The sequence below is a fragment of the Echinops telfairi genome, unplaced genomic scaffold, assembly GCF_000313985.2.
Source record: "Echinops telfairi isolate 266 unplaced genomic scaffold, ASM31398v2 ScPeMD7_53;HRSCAF=182, whole genome shotgun sequence".
Classification (NCBI taxonomy): Eukaryota; Metazoa; Chordata; class Mammalia; order Afrosoricida; family Tenrecidae; genus Echinops; species Echinops telfairi.
In genome coordinates this window covers 10,479,899-10,497,405 of record NW_022103951.1, presented here as the reverse complement: position 1 = coordinate 10,497,405, position 17,507 = coordinate 10,479,899, and the positions used below count along the sequence as shown (strand labels likewise).

Sequence of the window (17,507 nt, the reverse complement as noted above, 5' to 3'; positions counted from 1 at the left end):
GTTCTAATTGTTCTGGGCACACCAGTTAACTGGGACAGGCTTGAAAAGGGTTGGAAAAAATTTCTGTAATTCAAACTCATCACTAATTCATACTGGCTTTCTTCCCCAAAGGGTCCAAATTCCTATTCATTCATTGGGCTTCAAAACCTCATAGTAAAAATTAAAAATCACTGTAAAGAATATATTTTGGAATTGTTGGTGCTTGACAATAGAAAGCCAAAAACGTCGGAGCCTGAATTTCTTCCTTTGTAAAATGGAATCTCAGTTTGTACCTTCTTTCTTTTATTACATGTACTTTGTGAATAAGCACAATTTTGTTTGATAAAATTTCTTCATTGCTTTATTTTTATCTTTGTTTTATTAGTTTAGGAAGATCGTGGCATGCTTGACATCCCTTCTCAGTAATAGGGCTATTTCTTGGCCTGCCTGTCTGCCTGACTTCTCTCTCTGCATTCCTTTGGCGTTTTTTACTGGTGTAAACATATTTTCATCTTATTCATGATTTCAAGGTGAGCATTTGGCCTTTGGGTCCCAACATGGACCTCATTTTTAGAATCATTGCCAATAACTTCTTGAGGGTAGTGGCTACATCCTCTTCCCGAAGTCAGTTTCAGCCATCTTGACCAATCAGAACAAAGACCAACATTTCTGAAGATGAATCGGATTTTCTAAGATTCTGACGAGTTCGGCTTGGCCCAAAATATACTTGAACAAGACTGGGAAATTGGGTCACCAGAAAACAGAACTGGAACCCTGTAGAAGAGGGGGCTAAACCCGAAAGGGGGCTAACTGGAGATGGTCCCGACTGCTGGGTGCCAAAGTGACCACAGCTGGTTCAATCAAGAAGAAGAGAGCGCAAGAAACAAAGAGGCAAACAACCAGGGCCCATGTTAGCATCTCTAAGCTCCACGTGGATCGTCACCATTCCAGGCAGATGGTCCTTTATTTCAGGTTTGTGTGAAAAGCTTCCAATTTCGGACTAAAGGGTGGGGGGTGGGGGTGGAAGTGAACTAATAGTGAATCCCTAGGCTTACTCTAGCTGCAGCCATTGATTTCTTCCTCTTGTGATTCCTGGCCTGCAGCTAGTCATGCAGACCCCAGCTTCTGTCCAAGACTGGATATGGCACTGGGGTGTCAATCGGGGGACCAACACACCACTCAGTTTGTGAGCAACCTTCATGATCCCAGTGGGCGAGTCTCTCAACCCAAGGTCCAATCCCTACAACGGCGGCGGCCTCTCCCCCGGTGAAGGGCCCAGACCACAGGTGGGTATGGCTGGGTGGGTCGGGGGCCCAGGGCTAGGACTGGCACCTGCTGCTATTTCAGCACTCAGGGAACCAGCCTTGTTTCACTCACTCAGAGCTGCCATCGGGGAGAAAAAAGGGCATTGCCAGCTACAACAAAGAGAACCGTGTGGCGCAAGGTTTATAATGTAATTACAGGCTACAAATGCCTGCCTTTCCGCCTCTCTGTCGCTCGGCTTTCGGCACTTGCTTCTAAAGGAAAAATTATGAGCTTGGTCCCCATCAAGTCAGGGAAGCAGCAGTTCTGCCCAGCACACTGTGAGGACAGGGGTCCTGCTGGCTGCAATCAAGAGGCTTCTGAGCACCGCAGTGGGAGCAGAAAGCGCCCGCGCGGCGAGAAAAGGCACCAGGCAGCTTGGGGTTTTATTAGAACCGAGGATGCCCGTGCCACTGAGAAGAAAGAAGAAAACCGCTGCACTATCTTGAAGCTGAGCACACAGAGCCTGGCTGTGTGCCGCCGGGCGGGCCGCCTTAGCCTGACCCGAAACAGCGATTTGGTAATTTACCATCACGTGCCCCTTTGAAGACAAGCCATTTTAACAACACTGGAAAAGGGCACGGAAAAGAGAATCCCTTCTGGGTGTATGGGCCTGCGACCAGCGAGCACTGTCAGCCTAGCCACAAAGGGCTTGGTCATAAAAGAACAGTCTCGCAAACTGCTTTTCCTCCTGTGCCTGTTTGCAGGAACAGCTGGCGCCGTACTAATTGCAAGATGTGAAAGAGCGATCCGTACGTTTAAACGCAGGCATGCGATCATCAGTCTCTCACCAGCACAGCTTCAGACCCAAGTGTGATGTGCCACCTCTTGGGAGGCTTATTTTAAACGTACAACCCCAGTCTCTCCTTGGTGGGGGCGGTTTTCAGCTGGCTGTCAGGTCAGAGTACTTCACTGGGCTCTCCTGTCAGGTGCCTTGTGGGCAAGCTAGACCAGGCTTTCTGAGTCTTGGCACTCCTGACTCTGGAAGTCGGATCGTGTGTGTGTGTGTGTGTGTGTGTGTGTGTGATGGTTGGGGGGAAGCTATCGTATGCATGTGTTCCGCAGTACCCCTTGCCTCCACTCACTAGGCGTCAGTAGCACTGTTTCCACAGTCAACATCCCTAATGCCTCCTCTACTCACTCTGCCACGGAGTCAGCTCTGACTCATGATGATCCTATCACACTGGGTAGAACTGCTCCTGCTGGTTTCTGAGACTAATTGCTTATGGGAGGAGAAAGCCCTGTCTTTTTCCTACGGAGCAGTGAGTGGTTTCGAACTGCAGACCTCCCAGATCACAGCCTAAGTCATAACTCTGGCACCAGCTCCAAACAATGCTACATATCCCAGGGGGCACAATCATCTAAGGCTAGGACCACGGGCCAACCCTACAAAGAATGGGCTTCTCTTTCTTCCGCCTCTCACCATCTCCATCCAAGACTGGGAAATTGATGAGACAACTCCCCATCCACCAGCAACTGGCTTGTCCCCTAATCCACCAGCAAGTGGTCTGTAGAAACACTTTGGACTTTGATACATTTCATCCTTCTTGTGGCCCTTGAAATGAAGGTCCTTTCCATTGAACTTCTGGCTTAGGAGCCTCGAGGCCTCGGTCTGGAAGGCTCAGGCACAGTATTGCACATACAAGAGTTGTCTTGAGCAGAAAAGGCCTTTAGAAACTTGGACTTGGACTTCCTACTCTCTTCTTTCGCCCTGCTTTTTACAAAGGAAAAACAAGCGGCCAGAAGAGGAAATGACTTACTCAAGGCCATGTATAGGCGGGGGATACCTGGCCTCACCTTTTAAAAATGGATTTTTTTTCAAAGCTGTGTGTTTAAATTTTTTTACAAAGCAACTGTATCACGTTCAAAATACACTCCAATACACTTCATACATTTGTCAACTCTGTGATTCCATTCTTGGAAACATTTTTCAAACTCATATGTTTGTATGGCTGACAACACCTCCCTCATTTTTTTCTTCACTTCTTCTACATCCTCAAAATTGCTGTCCTTCTATGTCCCTCTTCATTTGTGGAAACAAAAAACTCTCAGGGATCAAGGTCAGGTAAGTAAGGTGCATGGGGCTAGAGAGGCATGCTGTTTTTTACTCAAAACTGGCACACTGAGATGACTGCGTGAGCAGGTGCAGTGTCATGGTGGCAAAACCAGTCCCCCGTCTGCCACAGATCAGGCCTTTTTTGTTGCATACTGTTATGCAATCTTTCCAGAACCTCTACATAGAAAACTTGATTAACAGGCTGACCTGGTGTAATGAACTCCAAATGCACGAGAAGTCAACATTGTCATCTGTTCAGGAAATTGACAACCATCTAGCATGAGGGTGGTCATCAATCAACATTTCACCTGTCCTTGTGAGCTGTGTTCAACATTGCAATAGTTTCTGCAGCCTTTTTCCCTAGTGGGAAACAAAATTTCACAGCCACACACTGTTCTCTTAAATTGGCCATCACAAAAAACGAGGTTCGAGTGAAACTGCTCTTACAAAATAATTCACTATGACCAAAGAGAACCTTCCCAGGTGATGCTACTGGGTGCACTAAGTCAGAGTGAGTTGCTGGATGCTTGCCTATCGGGAAAAATGCGTACCACCAAAGCTCCACTCTGCCCAGTGCAATTGGTGTTTTTTAAGTACCCCTCATATCCTAAAGCCTCCTTTTATGGTGGCAAAGGAGTCCCTGGCTGGTGCCAAAGGTTAAATGTTCAGCTGTTAACAGAGAGATTGGAAGTTTGAGTGCATACAGAGGGCCTTCAGAAAGAATTGGCAATCTAATTCTGAAAATTAATCCACGGAAAAGCCTATTGTGTCATAAATTCTATGACTGGATATCTCATTTTGAAACGAGTTTTCGTTATGTTATGAGGCAGGGTTAGTACAGGGTGTGTTTTGAGTCCATCTCTTCTGAGATAGAAAAGAGATCAAATGAGCAGACCTGGAGGAAGAAAGATGCCAACCCATATGAACATCTAGGAATCAGAAAGCAGAAGCCGAAAAGACAAAGCCCACAGAAAGCCCTCCCCAGAGATGGTGCCCCAAATTTGATGCTCAGGCATCCAAACTGGGAGAAAGATGAAGCTTTCTCCTCCTCTAAAGAGTTATAGTATCAGAAACCCACAGGGACAGTTCTACTGTGTAGTTTTGAGTTAGAATGATAGCGATGGCAGTGAGTTTGAGCCTCTGAAACTGTGAGAAAATCTCTTTCTGTTTGTTAAAGCTATCCACTTGTGGTACTTCTGTTGCAGTTGCACTAGAAGTCTAAGACACCTAGGGAGCACCATGGGTCAGAAGGGACTCAATGGACACTAACAGTACCCGTATTGTTCTTTGTCCAATATACTGAGATAACTTGTAGTGCTTTATAAGTGACAGACTTGGGGGTCCAACCATCCTAGTAAAAGAAGATATGTAGAAATGATAGAAGACGGCAGCCAATTAGTGCAAACAAACATTTATTGTGAAATATTCATCCTACCCTTTATTAGGTATTACATCATCAAAGCACTTTGTGGCAATGAAAATAGCTTTTTTTTTAACCCCCTCTGATTCACCCAATATTCCATTAAAGCTGCAAAAAATGTGCAATCTGCTTGAAAAATAGGTTGCTCTTATTTATTCATTTGTGAAAAGTCAACAATTAAAAAAAGAAAATGATCCTAGCTTACAGGCTTCTAGAGCCGCTTTGTCGCCCCCTCTGCCCCACTACTCCCCGAAATAATTAACAAAGATAATTTGTTTTAAATGCCTTTTTATAAAACCAATGCACCTTCCCCCATATTATAATCCTAAAAATTTTAAAAAGCCATTCTTCACTTTCTGGGGAAAAAGGTGGCCAGCCGTTGTTTTTTGATCGGGAGCATGTGGATTTCCTGGGAGTTCACTTTCTTTAACTTTATGTTCCGGTTCTTTACCGATTTCCTATGGGGCTCTGTGTTTTCCATGGCCTCTTCGCCTTGGCTATTGATATCGTAGCCCTGCAACATGGAGTCTTCCCTTTTGAAAGAGAAGTTTTTGGTGGACACCCCCGAGAGGCCTTTGATCTTGCCACAGAAGATGGTGGGCACAGCGTCTTCGACTGAGACAATGACCTTGGCTGCCTGGGACTCACTCACAATCTCCATGCTATCTTCGGCCTTGACCTCACCGCTGGTGTGCTTAGGTTTGCTCCGCATCTCAGGGACATCGTGATTGCTGATGCAGTTCTCCATTATGGTGGGAGCTGCGTGGGATGTGGCAATGGGAAAGGGCATTTCCGTGCCACTGGGACGTTTCTCCATTGAGGGGCGGCCTGGGCTGCTTGCTAACACGCGGCTGTCATATAGGGGCTCTGGGGGAGGCTCAACTTTCCGATGGGTTGCCAGCGATAGGTCTAACACTGTATCTTCCTGGCAGGTTGGGGGACAGCCTTGGCTACCCTTGAGCCAGGGCACCGACTTCATAGAGAGATCCAGGGCCTCATTCTCACCCCCCATCTTGATGACCGTATGGCGGCTGAGCTGGAAATACTCTCTGGGGTGGAGGAAGTCGAAGGGTTTCAGTTCGTCCTTTTCCAGAGGGGTCTGGGGGCCTTTAAAGGGGTGCAGGCTGAAGGAGGATGGTGGCTTGGGGAAACTGGGGCTGAACTTGGCTTCGGAACTCTGAGGCACTGGGATGGGAATGGGGACGGGGACCGGCACTGGCAGGGGCACGATCACAGGGTAGGGCACCAAGAGGGTGGCCGGTGGGACTAGCGGTGACAAGGGGGAGTTAAAGGTCTGGGGGGACACAGAAGGATAGCCCGAAGGAGGCTGGCAGGGTGGGGGACCGAGAGCACCCTGGGCGGGAAACAAATTCTGGAGCACAGCTTCAAAGGGCAGTGTGGGCTCTTGGGGCTGGCTGGGGAGCCTCAGGTCCAGGAGCTGAGGCTGCACCTCGGGGTCTTCGGCTCCCGGGAAGAGGTTGTTGTGGATGGCACTGGAGGAGCAGGGGCCCTCCTGGGGCAGGACCAGAGGGGAGTTGAGGTGCTGAAAGACGTGCTGCTCCAGGACCACGGGCAGCTGAACGGGGCCTTGCGCGGTCATGACGTAGGTGGCATTGGCATTGGGGTTGAGCTCGGGTGCAGAGCTTCCTTCTACCTGCATGTGAATGGGCATCACCACTGGACTCTCCCCGAGGCACAGCGGCTGTAGCACGGTGGCTGCCACCTTCAGAGCCATGCCGCTCTGTGACTCGGCAGGGGGGTTCAGCATGGACGGGGCCGGCACGGTCACCAGGGCCTTCTTTACCAGGTCAGTGGAGTTGATGTTCCAGGCCTCGGTGGTGATCAGCTGGGCCATCCCATTCTCCAGTCTGTTATTGGCCAAGGCGGGAGGGGAGTCGGTCAAGTCCATGGCGAGGTTCTGGGCCTGCAGGTTGTCCATCACTTGGTGCTGAGCTCACTTGGCCTGCAACACAGAACACATAATCTGAGTCCTCCTCAAGATTCATTTATCATAGCCTTAAGTGTGCTCGCCCCATCTTTAAAGCGTTTCCATATCTTAGTCAAGCGGGGGGCACAACCCATCTCTCTGTGTATACATACCCAGTATAGATGGGGTCTAATATATACACCCACACCATCAGCGGTGGGCGGAGAGCCCCAGTGTAACAGATGATTATGCTAGAAACACAGATGATGTCACGATGAAAGAACTAAGTGAGGTTAAACAAGAGTATTTTTCAGCCTAATACTCAGCTTATATGGTTAAGCCTTCCACCAAAACAAAGTTGCATTCCATGTGGTAGTATGAGACACTTAAGATATGAGGAGATTTGATTTGTTTTAGTTCAAATAAGCAGCACAGACTTCCTTGCCTTAAAAAAAAGGAAAGAAAGGGTAAAAAAAGAAAAGAAAACCTTTGCTACATCAGAATTCTGTGAAGGCAGAGGGTCACCATCCTAAGATTGGAACGCCCGGTAAACAACATTGGCAGTAACACTTCCTCCAAAACTTGCTTTCATGAGCTGGACAGTCTACTTATGTAGTCTACATACGCAAGGGTGGTCCTGGTTGCCCCCTGTCTCTCGCCTGCTGATGAAGTCCTCTTTCCTCGCAACCATGGGAAAAGCCACTCCCTGGAGCAGGCTGATGAGGGCTAAGAATGACCCTTGGGCCCAGTTAGCATTGAGCCCCCCCCACCCCCCAATCTGTCCTCTGTTTGCCTCGCGGCCTCTCTGAACTTCTCTCCAGATGAGGGCTGGGGAGATGGAACCTTGGTCAACAAAAGCAATCTTCAACGCTGTGAGAAGTGTGCTTGCTGTCTAGGGCACCTCCCCAGACATCTGGTCACCTCCGGAGAGACCAGAAGGCCTTGGCGTGTGCAGCCCTGGAGTTTGGATGGGGCTCAATGAGAAATCGACAGTCATCGGTTTTGCTGGGTGGCCCTAGGGCAGCTCAGAGGCTGGGCCAGCCAGACCTGTCGGACCTGGCGAGGACTGGAGTCCTCTGGCCATCTCCTTCTCTTCTCCTCCGCCTCCAGATCATGCACACAGGCTCCGCACTGATGATGGAGAGAGGCAGCTCAGAGTACCACTGACTTGGAAACAAACAAACTGGGCCCGGCTACAGGAAGACAGCTTGAACAAAAGAACAACTCCGGCAAGACTGCCAGCCTCTCTGAACGTGTCAGATGCACAGAGCCAGGAGTTTCTCTGAAGCAGAAGGAACGGAGGGAGGGAACGGGCAGGATGCTGTGCACACAACTTGGTGGAGAATGCCTGACAGATGATGCTCTTGGCAGGGTGCGTGGCAATGCCTCTCGGGAAGACTCTGGGAGCATGGCTCCCTATGGGTACAGTGCCTCTGGGAGCCACAAAAGGCCCAATATCCCCCTGATTACCAAGAACCCCCCTCGTAGGGCAGACATCAGGGAGGTTCCCCATCCCCAGGGAGACTACGGGGGCTTGTCCCAGCACAACGGACTGGTTCTTTCCTAAGAGGAGTGCTCCCTGACCCAGCCCTGAACGTGGCAATGCCTCTAACACAGCATTTATTTATTCCTTCCTTTGCCTCTCCAGCAAATAGACTTGCCGAGTGCCTCTGTGTGTCAGCACTTTGTCGGGGGCTGGAGACGCTCTCAAGAGTGGGACCCACAAGGTTCTTGCTTTTGCGAAGATTCGTCTAGTGCAGGCACGTGCCTTCGATGAGAGGGATTTGGTTAGCACGAGAAGGCACCAAAGGTAAGTCTGGGTAGGTTTCACACCAGCAAGACAAAGCCTTGTCGGCCACTACCACATAGCCCTGAGGACTTCAGCAATGATCAGAGCTCTCAAGGTGAGGTGAGCTGGGTGAGGGTAGTGAGGACAAGGGCAGCCATGGCCACAGAAGACTCTGGTGGCCATCCCCGCCAAGCAACGTCAGCATGGCCCCAGAGGTCAAACAGTGGGAAAGTCAGAAACTGTTCGGCGTCATCTTTGGACTTTCTGTGACTGTAGGATTCTCGAGCTGTGAGGTTGTGCTCCTATCAAGGGTTGCTTCTGGATGCTTCTCTACCTCCACCCGCAGCCAACCTTCAACTCCATCCCGTCTCCACAGGCCAAGCCTCGCTCCCTTCCCGGCCCAGCCAGAACCCTCCTCCTCCTCCTCACAGTTAGAAACAGGCACCTCTTGCGGATAGCACGGTTTGCAACTGGCTGAGCATTCCCTATATTCCAGCCCCACTCATTGAGCGCTCTCCATGGACAATCTCACTCAATCCATGGAACATCCCAGAAAGAAGGGTCCTATACGTCTCCTCATTTTACTGACGAGAAAACGGATTCCACTGGAAGGTTAAGTAGCTAGTTTAAGGTTCCAGGAAGGTGGGAGGACATCCCTTGTTGGGTTCCAGACTCCTCCTACGTGGGAGGTGGGGAGCCCACACCTCCATGCCCTCCCCAGCCTCTCGTCCACCCCAGCGTATGTGATGCGGCCTCAGAAGTATGCAAGGGAGAGCACTGGGGGTCAGATTCTTGCAAAGTGGCAATGGTGTGCTTTCCAGGAAATGCACTGAAACCATTTGTTCCATTTGGGGTCCCCAGTGGGGGTCTCCTCTGCCTTCCTCACTGGGAAAAGTGTTGAAGGGACACCAGAGTTCTTGTCCCTCAGCATGTAGCCCAAAGCCCATCAGCCATGGGTGATACCTACTTCCAGCTTACCCCCCGCCCCCAGCCTGCCCTCCCGAGGCAGATGTCACATGGGTGGGAGGGTACATCACCCCCCACGAGTTACAGGGAGGCAGGTAGATCCCCGCGGGTGTCTCTGGGCTGCTGGGAAGAGAGTCAGAGCCAGACGGAAAGCAGGCCCTGCTGGGATATAGTCCTGAAGCAAAAGCCAGGGGCAGCCTGGGCCCAGAGGCTCACTTTTGCCTCCCCAGACCTGACGGCTTTGGACCTGCCTGATTCCCCAGCTGAAGAAGGCCTGGACGGAGAGCCTGTGGAGACAAGCGGGGCACCTCTTCCACCATTGACAAAGCATCGTGGCCCAACAGGAGTGACACGAGACCTGAGGAAGCAGAGGAGGCCCACCACCACCTCACCATACCCCCATTGATGTCCTCTCATCTCTGCGCTGCCTCCCCTTGCTATCCAACCGGACCGCAGGCCCCCCTGAACTCAGAGTCCACAGCCAGCGCCGCCACGCAGGAGCCAGCCCTGGAAGCCACAGCGCTGCCCTGAGAATACAAACCCACTAATGAAGTGCAAGCTCAAAGGGCAACTCTCTTTCCCAGAGGCCGAGCTGAGAAGGCAGCTAATGACTGGAGAGAAGGTGGCAGCCCGTCCTCCTCCCTTGACAGTAAAGCTGCTTATTAGTGGGGATGAAGGGTGGGTCGTGGAACCTCTTCAAACCAATGAGTGTCACAAGAGCCACCGACGAAGCCTCACACTGAGTGGGCGTGATTTCGTCAGAACATGTTTTGTTTGGGTTTTACAAAACATCATTTTCTCATGGGTTTAAAGGAGGCCACTCTTTCCTCCTCCACCCCATGATCATGGGAGGTGGGGGAGAGACAAACAATCTGGATATGCGGGTCATCCTCATCTCCTCCTTCCCCCTTGGCTGACTGATGGCACTGGCGAACTGGGGAAGAGGGGGCATCTGGACGGCCGCCATCTCGCCCTTGGGGTTGGGGGCTGGATGGAGGCAGAAAGGGAGGCCGCCACATCGGGCAGGCGCAGCCTTGATGGGGAGCACCGGCTCATAGCTGGCTAATCCTCCGCCCACAGGTAGCCCAAACATGGGACCCAATGTGTCCTGGCTTCTTCCACCAAGGAGTCTCAGGACCAGTGTGAATTCAGAACCAGAACTTTCTCTGATCATGGCCGTCCTTGTCCTCACCGGCTTCACTCATGGGAGCCACACTGGGGCTGCATAGAGCTGGGGTGGGGGCGGGGGGCCTCAGGTTTCAGGGCAGGGACTCTCTGGGGCAAGATTTGGTCTTGGATAATTCATTGTGGGGCCACAGAAGGGCTACCTGTTCCCCCTTGTCTAATTCTGACAAAAATCTAATTATCCCAAACTCCCATGGGCCAGAACTCTCTAGAACTGCGGTTCTCAACCAGTGGGTCCAACGACCCTTTCACAGGGGTCGCAGAAAACACAAAAATATTTCACAATATATAATTACATATTGTTTTGTGATTAATCACTATGCTTTAATTATGTTTAATTATGTTCAATTGGTAACCATGAAAATACATCCTGCACATCAGATATTTACATGAAGATTCATCACAGTAGCAAAATGACAGTGATGAAGTAGCAAGGAAAATAATGTTATGGTTGGGGGAGTCACCACCATATGAGGAACTGTATGAAAGGGTTGTGGCATGAGGCAGGTTGAGAACTACTGTTCTACGGGCTCTGCCTTCACTCAGCTCATCTGCCCTCAGAGATAGCTTCCTGCCCCCACTCTGCTCCCTCCGGACCTCCACCTGCCCTAGGCTCATCCCGACCCCTCTGGCCCATCCTAGACGGGCCAACTCATTTTCTCATCATTCCATCCCAGTTCACTGGTGGCATAGTCTTTACCAATTGGGCTGCTACCCACAAGGTCAGCAGTTCAAAACCACCAGCGACTCTGTGGAAGAAAGACAGGGCTTTCTACTCCTTTACCATCTCAGAAACTCAAAGGGGTAGTTCTCCTTTGTCCTATAGGGTCGCTATGAGTTGGCATCGACTCGATGGTAGTGAGTTTTGAGTGACCCGGCATGGTAGTTGGTGAAGAGAAGTTGCTTTGGAAGTCTTTCTGAATGAATGGGTGAACGGATGAATACCACGGCCTTCGGAGTCTGGTGTTTTCTTCCTCAGCCTCTTATCACAGCCCCTGCCCCCCCCCCCTTATAGTCACATGGTAGATCACTGCTGGAAGGGACATTAAAGAATTACAGTATTTCTAACCATTTCCTGATAGTCTATTTTTCCCCCTAACAGATGGGAAAACTGAGACCTAGAAAGACCGGTTATTATGGAGATCACCACAGCTCTATTACAGAAAGAGTAGAAGGCCGGGCCCACAGGCACCATGGGAGGGGCAGCGAGGTGACCCCCCTCCCTCTGGCCTAGGGGAAACTCAGATAAAGCCATAGACAGGGACATGAAAAGCCCGGGGAAGGGAGAGTAGGAATGAATTCATCTTGGGTTCCTGTGTTGTTGCTTTTTCACACTCTTAGAAACAGGAAGTTAAAGGAAAATGGTGTTTGCACTGTTTTCCACTTGAAGAGTTATGCTGATAAGAAGAAGCTGACCTTGGGCCCCGAACCCCATTGGGTGGTTCGTGACCTGCCCTGCCGGGTGCCTACTTCTTATGAGACCTTGCGCAGCCCTGCCTGCCTCTGAAACCATCCCCTTCGAGAGTCTTATAGTAGGCCTGCAGTTCACCCCACAGAGGAGCATTTCATAATGATGACTCATCTCCGACTTAATTTACAAAGTGAAAACACTTGACCGTTCAGATAATTCAGACTATTGTCCAGGTCCTAGAGCCCATCTGGTTCCTCATTGTGGACAGTTAAAAGCCAGTCTCTCTCCCTCCCTCTCTCTCTCTCTCTCTCTCTCTCTCACACACACACACACACACATAAATAAACCTGATATGTTCACGCCCAATGCCCTCAGCCACAGCCTAAGGGTTGCAGTACTGGTGGAGTATCTACACTCCCTGCAGACCGGTGTCCGCACCATCTGCCCCTGAAGTAAGCGCCGAAAGGGGCTGTGCCTACCACACTGACTTAGGTTCCTGGAACCACCTCAGACCCAGCCTGGCTCCCGAGGTGGGAATTCCAACAGAAGTTGTGGGGCATGCTGGGAGTCCCCTCTCAACGGCCCACATCACCTTCTAGTGCTTGGCCTAATGGTATTTTGTGAAATGAAAGTATTTGCCCAACAGATAAAACTAGATGGGCAGCCATGAGTCCCTTGGAACTGAGGCCCCGGTGTCTCGCAGGAAATGTAGGCCTGGATACCCGTGGTGCCGCTGGGGGAAAGGTTTTCCACCGCATAGAAACTCAAGCTGGGGGGCCAAGGCTGGCTCTGGAGCCCTGGGAGGAAGCTGGGACTCCCTGAGTGAGGTCACCGAGGAGATTCCCTCAGCCTTATAGGAAGTGACCGCAATAAGCTGGCCTGGATGAGGCCGGATCCCACCTCCAGGGCTAGTGAGTTCTAGTGCAGGCCTCCATGTCTCCATGCCAGTTCAGGGCCTGAGGATACCTCTTCAGTCCCAACAAGCTGCAGATGCGGTCTGCTCTCCTCTCTCATGGCTATTAGCCTCCTCTCAGTTTTTCTATCAAGATAAATTTCTCTAAAGCATTTAGATCTGTGTATGCATTATATATATGAAATTACGTCAAGATATGTATTTTCCGATTGGAAATAGCAATAACGTTGTTTTCGGTGGAGCCTATAAGCAGCTAGAAGAGGCCTGGTGGTACAGTCCTCAAAACCACCAGCCACCCTCTGGAGAAAGATGAAGCTCTCTACTATACCCAAAAGATTTACTATCTCATACCCCCCCTGGGGGGGGGGGCAGTTCTACCCTGTCCTATAGGGTTGCTATGAGTTGACTGGATGGCAATGAGTTTGGTTTGGTTTGGTTTGGTTGGCAGCTATCAGTTACTTCAGGTCAAAATTGGGTTGTCGATTGAGCTCAGCCAGAAGCTCCATGGGACAAAGATGTGGCAGTCGGTTTCGGTAGAGACAGCAGCCTTAGAAACTCTCTGAGCAGTTCCACTCTGCCCTCCTGGGTCATTGTGAGGTGGAATTGACTTCGTGGCAAAGGGGAGTTGCTCAAAGCAGCATCCCCTGGAAGTGGTCTGGACATGCAGACTCTCAGGCCACAGCCTAGACCTGCCGAACCCAAGCCTGCATTTCAGCAGCATTGACCAGGGGCTTCAAGTGCACATCAGGGTCTGAGACTTGATCTAGCGCCCATTCTGAAGCTTGGCTGCACAACGGATCTGCCTCAGAACTTTCAAGTATATTGATGATGGGGGCCACTCCCAAGATTCTGATTTCAATCGTCTCGGGTACAGCCCGGGCATCGGGGTTGTGGAATATTCCCAAAGTGTTTCCCATGGGCAGCTCAGGTTGGGGACCCAGACCAAAGGCCAGAGAACAACGCATCTCAGCAACCGCTGATTCCTTCCCCGGAAAAATGAGAGCCATCATCACCTTGAACTCCCTCACCTTCCCTCCCTACCACCTCTCCCCTTGTGGGGAGTTATATAATCATTTGTCAATTGGAAAAGAATGAAGAGTGAATGGGTGGGGGTTAACCTGTCAATCATGTTGAGGCCTCTGTGTGAGCATGGCCTTTTCCTGAGAATTCTGGAAACTCCAGTATTACTCCTTGGAGGTGGGAGACACTCTTTTTTTGTGGGAGGGACACTCATTTTCTCTGCTCACTCCTTGGGAGACATTGCAGCTAACAAGACACATGGAGCTACTCTAGTGCCCTGATCCTGAGCTGGAGAAACGACGTGGGGACCCCTGCCAGTGCTGAGATGCCACTGGACCCAAAGACTTCCTACCCACTGGCCTGTGATCATCCCGCATTCGGCGTCATTGCATGTGTTTCGTGAGTCTGAAGAGGACTTTATAGATCGGTATCAGACATATGGGCTAATATCAGATTTACGGACTTGATCTGGACTGGGCTGGGAAGTTTCTTTAATGTCCAATTACTCTTTATATCAAGCTCTTTCTTATACCCATATAAGGGTCTATGAATTTGTTTCTCTAGTCTACCTGGACTCACACACAACAGCTTCTCCGTACATTCTCCTAGCCTCAGGAGGAGCTCAAAAGATTCTGGCTGACTCCCAGGGACCTCTGTGAGAAACCTGCCCCTCTGCCAATCCCATCCAACTCTGAGTCTATTTTCTGATTCCGAGTTGCTTCTTAAACTACATCCTCAGTGATTGATCTGATCCTGTATACGAATCATCAGCCACGCACTATGTGCCAAAGGAGAAAAGTGTCATTTTGGTCTTTTACTACGACATGCCGGGACCTGAGCTGCACTAAATGTCTAAGAAGTAATTCCAGCTGTGTAAAAAAGGAAAAAAAAAGTTTTTCTCTCCCCATAAGATGTAATAATTGTCAATTACTTGCCCCAGTGATTACATTTTCTAAGCTTTAAACATCGGCGCCGGGCCTTTCTACCGAAGCTGTGAACATCATGACCACATGAATGTACTCCCAGATGGGTTAAAATGCAGAGAAGACACAAAATAGTTGTTCGCCTTCTGGTAGATTGCCTTTTCCATCGTGAGATACACACCGCCCTCCAAAAGGAATGCAACCACTCCAATCAGCTTTTGAAATGAGTTACCCAGAGTGCTACAGCATCTATTTGAACAGCCGTGGCCATGTGATTGCGACTGGATCCAACCTTCATGAAGATGGGGGTAAGCGGAGGAGCGGGAGGAAGTTCTTCCTAAGCAGCCAGAGGGTGAATCTTAGCTCTGACCTGATTTGGGCACGGATCTTGCTGTGAGAGGTGGCGGGAATGTGGTAGACTAGCCTTGGACTTCAGAGTACTCCAAGGTCTCCCTGAGGCGGCAGGCTGACGTCATGGGTGTGGCATGAAATGTTCCTTTCTGTTCCTTCTATCAGCTCATCCTTGCTGGGCCCATTTCCGCCCCCTCCCCCCATTTTATATACACCAGGGGTGTCAAACTGGCGGCCTGTGGGCCGCATGCAGCCCCCGAGGTAATTTTTTGTGGCCCGTGATGCTCTGAAATAAAATGAAAATAGAAAAAATTGTTATGAAGAAAATAACGCTTAGGGGAGATCGAGGCAATGCCGAACACACAATTCCCTCGTTAACCCATTAACTACTGAAGACGAGTCTACACGCGACCCAGTGCCTTTCCTGAGGGCCTATGGACGCGTCTAAATGCGCTGACTCAGTTCCAGAGATGTTGGAAAGCGATATGTCTGCCTCTCTGTGTCACGTAATGTAAACAGATTTCAACATCAAAAAGGTTAAAAAGAGCTTTCTGGGTTGTGCTGTGATGAAGCATACCTAGCGGCAGCGCTAGTTAACATTTTTAGAGGGAAGCCATTGTGTGAGCAACTATTTTCATCCATGAAATGAAATAAAACGGCATACAGATCAAGATTAACTGATAAACATCTATCTGTCTTAATAATAAAGATTATCTGTTCTCAGTCTTTGAATCCAGATATTGGAAAACTAGTAGGAGGAAAGCACTGTCAAGTTTTGGGTAAAAAAGAATAATTTCAGTTTTGTAAATACATTAAATAAAATAAATGTTTAAATAAAAGCAATTATATAGTGTTTTAATTATCCTATCCATATTCCTGAATCCTCACTTCAAAATGTAAATTTAACAAAATTTGTAAATGTGATGTGGCCTGCATGAATCTTGCCTGTTGCACCAATTGGCCCGAGTTTTAATTGACTTTGACGCCCCTGATACACAGCAAGAGGGCTTCAAAGGTTTATGGGACACGGAGCTAAAAGATAGGGGACTTTCCCCAGGAACGTTTGGAAGCCCCCCTTAATATATGCCATCAAGAAACAGCTGTCCTCTTTCCTCACGGTTATGGAGTCGATACTGACTCAAAGCAACCCTGTAGGACAGGGTAGAACTGGCCCTGTGGGGTTCTGAGACTGTGACTCTTCACAGCAATCCAAAGTGCCATCTTTCTCCCTTGGAGCAGCTGGTGGTTTCGAAGTACTGACCTTGGGGATTGCAGCCTAACACATCACCACAACGCCACCAGGGCTCCAAATAAATAGAGGACTTGTATATAATTGGATGATAAATAAATATACAGTTCTTGAGGGAATGTTCAATTTTTTCCTGTTAGGACTGAAAGAGTGAAAAATATTACAGCTCATCAGGAGTGATGACATTCTCAAGGCCCAGTGAGACTTCTAAAGTTCCCATGCCTGAATAAGTCATAAAGTTACCAGTGCCACCCCCCTTTGATTTTTCAGACAAGGAAGCTGAGGCTCAAAAGTTAAAGTCCTTGTCACAAGGTCACATAGCATCCCCTCACCCCCAGACCTCCCTCCTTCCACACCACATTCTCTCACTCATAGTCTCAGATTCACATTCCAGGGGGTGCTGAGGAACACCTGGCTCTCACACGCTGTCACTGGGACCCGCAGAATCAGGTAGCTGGGACTAGAACAGGCTAGGAGTTCCGAAAGGGTCCCTTGCTACATCTCTATTATAACCTGCATCAAACACCAAAAGGTTTTGAATGGTTCTAACCCATAAACTCACCCCCAAAAGGTTCGATGGGTGAGGAGCTTGGGGAGAGAGAGAGAGAGAGAGAGAGAGAGAGAGAGAAGAAATACACCCTTGAATCAGTGAAGTAGATATGAGATTCAAGACACATGGGGATGTTTCATGCCTATGGGGAAGTCGTTTGATGTCCCTGAGATGGTTTTCCTTTATCTATAACATGAGGTATTTCTGTATGACAATGGTGCTGGCTAGGCAGGATTCAAACCAGCCCTCTGGGAGATGTTCTAGGAAGAATGGAAGGGACTATGAGGATGGGCCAAGTGTGGCTGATCAAGGAAAACTAGAGGGAGGGAGGAGACTGAACAAAGCATGGGCAAAAGCAAACAGGGGGTAACTGGAGAGTGTAACGGTATTCTTGTTGATTTCATTTCTTGAGATGGGGTGTGTAATATACATATATAGGATTCTGTAAGTGCCCCCGCCCCCCCCC

The 17,507-nt window shown here is 49.5% G+C and overlaps 1 protein-coding gene across 1 annotated transcript in view; it reads right to left on the bottom strand.

The window, feature by feature from the left end:
* Window positions 1-4,732: 4,732 nt before the first annotated feature.
* The window catches only part of RAI2 (retinoic acid induced 2), an 82,524-nt gene continuing 69,749 nt past the window's right edge, over window positions 4,733-17,507 (bottom strand). Inside the window, exon 2 of the mRNA XM_004709936.2 lies at window positions 4,733-6,720. Coding sequence (XP_004709993.1) covers window positions 5,107-6,696 — 1,590 coding nt within the window. The 5' untranslated portion in view covers window positions 6,697-6,720 and the 3' untranslated portion in view covers window positions 4,733-5,106. The remainder of the gene's footprint in view (window positions 6,721-17,507) is intronic.